The 9,573-nt window shown below is 46.7% G+C and overlaps 1 protein-coding gene across 2 annotated transcripts; it reads right to left on the reverse strand.

Annotated features, from left to right (window-relative positions):
- Nucleotides 1–1,322: 1,322 nt before the first annotated feature.
- On the reverse strand, nucleotides 1,323–9,522 carry LOC135515916 (coiled-coil domain-containing protein 3-like). Of its 2 annotated transcripts, XM_064939779.1 has the most exons (4): nucleotides 8,754–9,522; nucleotides 8,292–8,466; nucleotides 5,200–5,260; nucleotides 1,323–2,090 (listed from the first exon to the last, which is right to left on the reverse strand). In XM_064939779.1, the coding sequence occupies exons 1-4, from the start codon at nucleotides 9,131–9,133 to the stop codon at nucleotides 1,681–1,683; spliced, it is 1,026 nt and encodes a 341-aa protein (XP_064795851.1). In that variant the 5' UTR covers nucleotides 9,134–9,522; the 3' UTR covers nucleotides 1,323–1,680. The 2 variants fall into 2 exon arrangements, with proteins under 2 accessions (XP_064795851.1, XP_064795853.1); XM_064939781.1 differs by lacking the exon at nucleotides 5,200–5,260 and having other exon boundaries at nucleotides 1,698–2,090.
- Between the last annotated feature and the right edge of the window lie 51 nt (nucleotides 9,523–9,573).

A 9,573-nucleotide genomic window follows, 5' to 3' on the forward strand; every position in this document is an offset into this window, starting at 1 on the left:
TTATAGCCAAGTGTGATTGGACTTAATTGGTGAAAGTGGTCTGATTGCCTTGTCGTTCTTCTGGGGGCCAATTCAAACTGCAGCCACATTGCGCACCTCTCATACTCACCCCTAGCACGTCAGCCTTTCTCCTCCCAGTTATTGACCTTTGAACCCGTACAATGGATCTGGATTCTGAGTCGTGTGCGAATTCCAACCCATTCGTCTTGTTTACATTGTCCCCCCCCCCCCTCCCCCTCTGCGTCTGTCTTTTTGCTCTCCTGGTCAGAGGAATGCAAAGAGAAGCTCAGGGAGATCATTCTCAGACGTTAACAAACTCAAAGCAACACACACACTTAGACACACGCACAATATGACATTCTCAGAGCGAGTTGAGCAAGTGTGGGTGGGGGGGGGCGGCCTGCTGTTGTTGGACGAGAGGTTATGGTGCGTGAGAGTGGTGCTGGGGGATAGTTGAGAGGTTTTGGGTTCCCTGATCTTTTTGCCTTTTAAAGTGTTTCCCTCTCTCTCTCCTCTGTGCCCAGATACACAGCCCCTCATCCCTCCTACTCTCTCCTATTTAGGCTCCATAGGTGGCCTACAATCGATGGGATATACTGAAACGGCAACCAGAACGATCTTTCTCTCCTTCCTCGTTCTCCCCCTTTTCCTACTCCATCACATCTTCCTTGTCTTGCTTTTCCCCCTCATCCTTTTCCTCATTCTTCTCTGTCCCTTTCCTCATCTCTACCTTCTAGAACATGGCAGGCAGCGGGTCCATCTGATTAACTGTAGATGGATCTGAGCTGGTATGTTGCTAATTTTCTCAGGGCCAATCCAGAGACTGATAGAGCGTCTCCCTCTCTCCTGCCCAGAAAAGCACGCAAGCACATTCCGTTCTGCTCTGTGTCCCTAGCATAGACTGACAGACTATAGAAGAGTGGAGGGTGTGTGTGTGTGTGTGTGTGTATTGTCCCCTACAGTTACAGGTATTTGTTTTCCTGTGCTGACAGACCCAGATGAAGATTGAGGCTGTAGGGGTCTTCGTGTTGAGGTTCAAGTCTTAGGACACGAACTCCAGCAAAAGGGGAGGACAGTGAAGACTGTGTGTGTGTCTGTCTCTGTGGGGGTGGCACATCTGGCTTTATCCCACAGTGCCTGGAGGAGAGAGGGAAACCCATTGAGCCCGTAACGGCAACCCACAACTCTCTCTCTCTCATCCTCCACTCTTTTCTTTACCTCTTCACTTTTTTATACCAAAAATGGAATTTCAGTTTGTGTTTAGTTTGTTTGGCCAAAAACAACAGATTGTGTAATCTGGAAATAAAACACCCAAGCGTTATTAATCATGATTAGAGTTTATATGCAGCTTCAGTAATACATTCATATATAATAATCCCAATGCCTCATGGTCATTGTCTTTGGCGGTGCTGACACAGACAACACATGGCACAAATGCCCACAGACACACCTACCAGAGAGTAACCTCACTTTCTTCATTCACTCTAGTCATTCACTCATCATATACTCACTCTAAATTAAATCATTTCATCTGTCTATCCATCAGCTGTATGACGGTGCTGTGTATTAATAGGAGCTATACACTATCTCTCTCATTCTCTCGAGTCATTCACTAATACAAATTGGACAAAATTGCTATTCGAGGTCTACTGGATGCCCTCTCTGTAATGTGTGTAGAAACTACAGTATATACGACACTAAATGAGTATTGAGTGTGTGCCTGTGAACAACAGGAATTAGAGAGACTTCCCAGCAGTCTTTAACAACATCCAGTCCAGAGACTAAAGCGGTGTGTGTGGCGTGCGGTGAAACACAGTCTCCTGGTATCTGCTGGGCGTAGCCTCCTGTGTGATAGTATTGAGGTGGTGCCCAGCCCATCTCTCCGCTGACCTCAGCCTCTCCTCCAGCTCTTGCCTCTCCTGCTCCACAAGGCGCTGGCTCTTCCTGGCATTCCGGAGGGAGCGCTTCACCTTCCGGACGCGCTCCTTCAGCTGCCTGTTCCTCCTCTCCAGCTGGCCCAGGCGCTCCTGCTGCTTTCTGCTCTTCTCCTCCTCCTCGAACAGAGCCCCCTGCACCGAGGAGCACAAGAGCTGGAGGGGATGGGGAGGGAGGAGAGAGAAAGAGAGGTGTGTGGGGAGAGAGAGAAATTAAATCAACATTGGATGGAAATATCTATTAGCAGAAGTGTCATTCACCTAATCATTTTAAAGGGGGTGCACTATCTGGTGAACTTTTTAATGTACAACTCGATGATACTTGTGTCCCGCCATTTTCAAAGGGCATGACACTCAATTTGTGAAATCAATGTCTGAATATGTATTTGAGCATAGTGCAACAGGGAAGTTGACCTGAGGGTCTTCTGTAAACATGGGGACGAATACAGCATGCCAGTAAGTATGTTGTCGGTTGGCATCAGGAGGAGAGCGTGAGAGACCCAGTGACGACATCTTCCCATCAATGTGTGTTCCTTTGGTTCGTTTACCTCCGCCGCTTTAGTTACTTCTCCTTGGCTGGTGCCTTTCTTCTCCTAAGGGTTTCTGACAGACCTGACGCTCTGTGTGTGTGTGTGTGTGTGTGTGTGTGTGTGTGTTACATGCTCAGGTTTGATGAACACAGGGGTTGTGAGAGAGACCACAGGGAGTAGGGGCCCTGACTCTTTAAGGGCTCTAAGACCCACTTATCATGAGTTTGGGTGGAAGAAGCTCTGAGGAACAGTACTGTAGCTAGTCCAGCTAGTCCCGCCCCCTCCAATGAGTCAAGGTGCAATGTAGCCTCTGTGGAATATAGTACCCCATCATCTCTCCCGGAGTTATGGTGGTTCTGAGGGGCCATCATTTTCCAGCTCATTGGAGGGGGCGAGACCTCTCTGTGGGGTTTCCCCTCCTAATGCTACATTAGGCTTCAGGTCGGCATTGCGGAGGGCCCCGGGCCCCTAATGTATCCCCAGAGGGTTGCGTTGACATGTGTTTTTGTCCAATGGCGAGCTCTCAAAACATTCTGCCCTAACGAGCATCCCATCTCCCTTTAAACAAAAGTGTTATCTGGGAGGAAAAACATGATAGTTCAAATAATTTAGCTCTATGCTGTAACTCCTAAAGTCCAGTACTAGAGTCCTGACTGTTAAATGTGCGGACAGTGTGGACTCCAAAATATGTTGGGTTGTTTGGATGACCCAACTTTTGGGTTGCACGTATTGGGTCACTTAGTTGAGTTGTTTTCTATAAAAAGAGCAAGATTGTTGATGTTGGGTTATTGAGATATGACCCACCAGGATCAGATCAGAACACTGGATGCGTGGCTTAGTAGCGGCGTAGCGTTCAGGAAGTTGTTTTTGGCCACCTGTGAGGGTAACTGTAAGTCCAGTACATCTGTTGTATTGTCATGACATGTTAAGGTTGAATACTGACACTTTTGTAACTTTAATGACACTTACACAAGTGTGAGTTATATATTTGGATAGTTACCACTTTGTTACAATATGTAAATAATAATGTTATTAATTGTATATTAGAACGTAATGTGCAAAAATATTCAAGAAACATTGAAATGTTCAGTGTACAAACTTAACATGATGAACTGTAATGACATTCACTCTCACGGGTGGCCCAAAAAAGAACCCTGAAATACACACCCCTAATAGGCCACACCTCCTGAATATAACCATTGAATTACATAAAAACATTACCCAGCATAAATCTGAATAAAAACCCAACTGATGGTTAAATTAACCCATGTTTGGGTAATCCAAACAACCCAACAGGTTGGGTTATTCACACCCCCCAACTGGCTGGGTAAAGATAACCCAGCATATGTTCAATATTTACCCAGCGCTGGGTTACCAAATAATCAAAATTTGGTTGTTTTTAACACAGTGTAGTGATAGTTTACCTCAGAAAAACTAAACCACCCAATCAAAGTTCCCTCACATTTTTGGGGGGCACTGAGCAAATGTTAGGTTTTGTGAGTGGAAACTTGAACTGAGTGAGTGGAAACTTGACATTTTTTTGCAACTTCCGCCACGCAACTACCGTGAACATTGAGGATGTACCCTTACAATTTTAGACAGTAGACAACTAAACCAATGGAGCCAATCCCATAACATTTTCACATGGAAATAGTGTTTGATTTATATGATATAGCCTACAGTAGCCTAATATGTGGTGTTCAATGCAGGCCTACATTGAATTAAAAAACGTTTTTACATTATGAAGGGCTGATCATGATTTTTTTAACTTGGTCTCAAAATTCAAAAGGCACTCGCACATCTGAACTATCTTTTTTGCCGGTGCATGGAAACAGTTTAACATGGGAACAAAGAAGAAACCCGCAAACTGCTCTTGTTGGTGTCACTGCTTTTTTATTTTTTTTCTAACCATTGATCACCTATACTTATCTATAACTTGGCTAATAACTCGCTAACTATCAAATAATATCTACAAACGTGAACACCGCGGTTCTGCGCTCTGATCTGAACTGATCGCTCATGGGCTACCCCTGCCAGTAGAATTCTTCTCCGTTGCGCTCTGGCTCTACCTACAAGAAGATAAGACTCAATCTTGCAAAATTAGATTTGTTTTGGTTTGTTGCATTGAAAAGGGGCTGATATAATGTTGATTCGATCACAGAAAAACGTTGATCTATATAGTGCAAACTAATGGGGTGAACTCAGTGATGTTCAATCACTTGCTTTTCTGTGCAGCCTGGCATTTCTCCTGTGTGGCAGTCCTGGAGGAGGTGCGCGGCCACACAAGCGGCAGTTTAAATGGGACATTGCACCCAATCCAGGGACCTGGTAGTCTGCCTGAAACCAAACTCAGTGTCTTTCTGACTTCCGAGTCTGGAAAGCCTGTTTTGTTATCGGCAAGACTTGTCGATAATGAAGGGGGCTGTGTTTTTTGACTGATTGGTTCTCCTACTCAAACACCAACAGGGACAGCGCCTGTTGGATTTTCAGATCTAAACAACGAGAGGTCTCAACCCCCTAGGGGGAAAAAACAATCCAAACTCAACATTTTTTTGTGCTAATATTGCACCAACAAACGGACTCCTGTCCAGACCTGTGTGTCACGTCTCTCCCTCGCTGTTTACCACATTAGTCGCGGGCTAGGGACCTGGTACTTTGGGACATTATCCAAAGCTAACTCTCAACCATCCATCTATCTATCCCCAGCACCACCTGTCAAAACATCCGGGTGTTACCTGCTTGCTGTGGAGGATCATCTGTGTAAACACCACTTCGAGAAACAGGCACACCTGCACACTGAAAGACACGTACACCGAGAAACACACAAACCCATTACCACACACATCAGTCTACCCTCTGACCTGAACTGAGGTCCGTCCTCCTTCTTACAGCCTCTGAGCAGCTGTAAAACCTTTATCTAAACACAGTCTGTGTGTGTGAGTAATGCGAGTGTGTGTGTGTGTGTGTGTGTGTGTGTGTGTGTGTGACTGAATGTGCAACAAGATCCCACTATTTTAACAATTTGACTTCAGATTTTGACATTTGTTCCCATTTCTCCTAACATAACATGTATCCAAACGCCTCAACGGTGGTTAGGTTTGGGATAGGGTTACTGTTACAACAGAAACAATGACAGTTAAATTAGGCATTCATTCCAAATGGTTAGATTTGCACTGGGATTTAACACACGACCCTTGGAGCCAGAGCTCGCAGTTTACGCCCGTCCGCCATCCCCATCCACAACGCCTGACGAAATCACAAGCATACTTGATGGTAACGGTGCTCACCGTTGCCCCTAGTGGAAGGTTTTTCCTGGCTACCTGGACGGACGTCAAATTTCGCCTTGGATCTTGGTTGGTATGTATGCATGCAGGTCTGCTCAATTTACAGTGTGGCAGCCACAGTATGGAGCATACACTGTCCTTCTGTTTGGCAGAGTACACACTGTGAATACTCCACTGGGTGCATGTATGGGGGAGGTGGGCGGAAGGGGGTCTTTCCATGCCCTAGGGAAGAAGGCTAGGGTGCATTAGATGACAAAGTATGTACCCTTGCTGTGACTGAATTCAACGAAATGAAACATTTAAAGGGGTTAGAAAGGGAGGGCTATTGCATTATTATTACTACAGTTCTGGACATCAGGTAGGACTGATTGAGTCACAGAACAGACTGACTGTTATGAAGATGCTTAGAGGTGATCCTGCATTTAGGCTGGAGACGCATTGCAGAACGGGGCATTTGTTCATATGAGAGACCCAGATCTGTCCCGACATCTCCCTATAACTCCAGTCTCTTTATCTCTCCCCCCTCTCTTTTCTCTCTCCCCAATATATGTCTTTGTTTTCCTCCCTCCTTCTTTCTCTCTCTCTCTTACCGGTCTCTATTTATCTCTCATTTATCAACCCCTGCAGGCTTTTCTCTATAATAAAGGAGAGGAAGTCTTTTGAGAGAAGGAATTCTGAGGACAAAATGTCCATGGCTTCGTTTTGGCGCTCCGGAACCGCTCTGGAGTGCATAAGAAGGGGTTTAACCGAGTGCTGATTGGGGGTTTGGGTGTAAGTGGAGGCGCTCTCATCTTACCTTCCCATCCAGCTTTCCAGCCTGCATGGGATGTCCATCTGGAACCTCAGCGTTCCCACAGGAAAACTACAGAGCAGACGGCGCTAGACTCATCATCCTAGCCTCTCCCAGCCAATCCCGAACTAACCACCATCTGTCCAACACATCACTGAAGAGAGCCTCAGTCACATGTTAACCTCACACCTGTGTGTGTGTGTCTGTGTGCAGTGACTTAGTGGTAATAAAATAGGTGGGTAAACTCTGATCGTCGGCCATTGTGAAAAAAGTAACACTCCTTATACTTTCAATGCATTTTCCAGCAAAAAGGGGGTAAACTGCATTCAGTTGCGTTTACCCTCCACTACACCACTGCGTGTAGGTGTGTGTGAGCTGTGGTTCCATTGATCGGTTCCCACAAGGTTTGTAGTATAATTTTTTAAGCCTGTTTTTCTCCCATTAACTTTGTCTATATTTCCATAGCATAAACTCTGACAACACACACATCTGCTCCTCCACATGGACACACCCCCCTCCTGAGGTTACGACCCCTGCATGTCAGTACCTGGGCTCGCGGCACGCAGTGTCTTTAACCCCTAACCTCTCAACCCGTTAACCCATCAGAAACTCGACACCCTGCGTGTCACAAGTCTTCGGTCAACGTATTACAGGCTCTCTGGGATAGACACAAGAAGAGGAGAAGACCTGACCACTGTACCTCTGAGGTTTCACATGACATCATCCCTCCACTCCAGTCTCCCTGAGACCCCGTTCCATTTCAGTGTCTGAAGGTCTTGAAAACAATGGGTACGTAGGTGTAATCCACATACATGGCCAAGCGAAGCCTCTCGCATGTTGCTAACACCTATCCAGTCCTTTCAGGTCTACAGATCTGTGAACACCCGAAGGGGTATGACTAGGAGCATGTGACCAGGTCAGCGACAGTCTTTGGTCCAGTGAACCTTGGGAATGGCTGAGTGCTGAGTGTGTGTCTGTATTGTCTTGACCTCAGTAGAAATACATCTCATGCCTAGGGAATCAGAGGAGGCAGGAGGTCACATGACTTAATCAATGACTGCTTTGATCTCAGAGTCAGGTTAGTCTCGTTAAGCAGCGTGACCTAGACACACACAAACACACGGTCAGCTGGGTGGGCAGTCTGTGTGTGTTGGTGCTGTCTTTTTTTCTGATTCTTAAATTGTGTCTCTATAGCTAAGGAGACACGTCAATACATCTCACACAACAGAGTACTGTCTGATGGAGGCTCAGAGGTGAATGTCTGACTGTGTGTCTGTGCGTTACTCTGTGAAGGTCAGCGAGATGATTGCTGCAGATGTACACACATCTGGAGAGAGGGGAGCCACGTGAGCACCTGCTGTATCCAGGGGCAACAAGGTTGTAAAGAATAGAGTTTAATATAGCTTGCCTTAGTTACAACCCTACTCTGCTACACACACCTGTGTGTGTGTGTGTGTACGGTAGGTGTGTGCCAGCGTGCCTGCATGTGTGTGCACGTGTGGCTGTCTGTTGACATTTTACAAGCAGGTAGAACTTATATTTCCAGCTGTTCGGACCCAGAGGACCCTACCCTGCCTTCTCATCTCTCTACCTGCCCCTTTCTCTTGCTATCGCCATTCATCTACCTTTTCCCCCATTTTTCTCCCTTTCTCTCTTTCTCCCTCTCAAACCCATATTCCCCTCTAGCTACCTTTCTCTCCCTCTCCCCTCCCCCCCCATTATGTACAGTGCATGCAGTGTGTTGCTGGCCTACCCTACTGTCCTCCTGGGGGTCCCACTCTGGGGAGAAGGTCTGGAGGGGTTGGCCATGGGAGCAGTTGGAGAACTGGAACAGGCTGGAGAACGTACGGCGATTCTCTACAGTGTCTGGGAAGATGGCGTCCTGGAAGTTGACCCCGTGGGGCTGGATGTTGTAGTTCTCATCCATCCTGTAGGAGGTAAACCAACAAACACTGTGAGTGACTGAGTGCATGCTTCCTATAGGGTCAAAACGTGACCTCTAAAAGGGGCTCAAGTCTGTATTATATCACCCAGTACATCGAGAAAGAAGAGGATAGAGGAGCTAAATATTGCAGGCCTATATACTGTAAAGTCTGTCATGTTTTTGTGTGTATTTATGATGCATCACACTCTTAAATGTATTTGTGATTCTGTGCGATGTACACAGGTTCCCGGTCACCAGGTCATCCTGACTCACCAGGTCATCCTGACTCACCGGAGGAAGAAGATATAGGAGTAGTTCTCCATCACGGTGTGAGACTGGCACGACAGGTACCCCAGCCCTGTCAGGTTGAGGCGTGAGCCCGCCGGCACCTCCAGCATGCTGCCCCACGCCTGGTCGCACATGAGCTCCACCTCTGCGGAGTAGAGCAACCCTTCCTCAGCGCCCTCATAACCATACAGAGAGTTGTAGATGCCCTCTGCCCCGCCATACTCCTCCCGGTGAATTGCCAGCACCTTGGCATACACAATGATCTCTGCCAGTTCCGCACGGCAGCTCTCACTCAGTGGACGCCACTCGGTGGGCAGTTGGCACCCGTACGCAACGCTCGCCATGGAGCCAAGAGCGAGAAGCAAAGGGGCAAAGGTCGTCATGTCTGGCACAAATCCGATTAAAAAAAAATATTATGGAAATAAATATATAAAAACATTTACAATAAAAGTTCCTTTATATCCAGTGATAGGGGCATATAATAACGGCACTGTGGTCGTATTGTTGAATTATAGTCCGTTAAAATGGTTCCAGTTCAAAGTTGGATGAAAACTATTTGACAGATCACACACAGAGAAACAGACCTGCTCCTGGCGTTAAATCTGAGTCCGTTTGTCAGTCCGTTAAAGACAGAGTATATCCACATACAGGTAATCCAATGTTATGACCCAGTGTTTAAGTGCGCATTTTTTAGCCCGGTGCAGCGCAAGTCCAGTCCCATTCAAAGACATTCCGGAAGGCTCCTCAAAGCACCTTCATTCTCAAAGATCTCTCCGACCAATGAGACTGCACCAAAATTTACACAGCCAATCATTGAACCGCC

The sequence above is a fragment of the Oncorhynchus masou genome, chromosome 27 (genome assembly GCF_036934945.1).
Source record: "Oncorhynchus masou masou isolate Uvic2021 chromosome 27, UVic_Omas_1.1, whole genome shotgun sequence".
In the NCBI taxonomy this organism is placed as follows: domain Eukaryota; kingdom Metazoa; phylum Chordata; class Actinopteri; order Salmoniformes; family Salmonidae; genus Oncorhynchus; species Oncorhynchus masou.

Coding starts and splice junctions, on each gene's coding strand:
- LOC135515916 (XM_064939779.1), bottom strand. CDS start 9,133: ATGACGACCTTTGCCCCTTTGCTTCTCGCTCTTGGCTCCATGGCGAGC. Junction 8,467..8,753: donor TCCTATATCTTCTTCCTCCG/GTGAGTCAGGAT, acceptor TACCTCCTACAG/GATGGATGAGAACTACAACA. Junction 2,091..5,199: donor TGATCCTCCACAGCAAGCAG/GTAACACCCGGA, acceptor CATCCCCTCCAG/CTCTTGTGCTCCTCGGTGCA.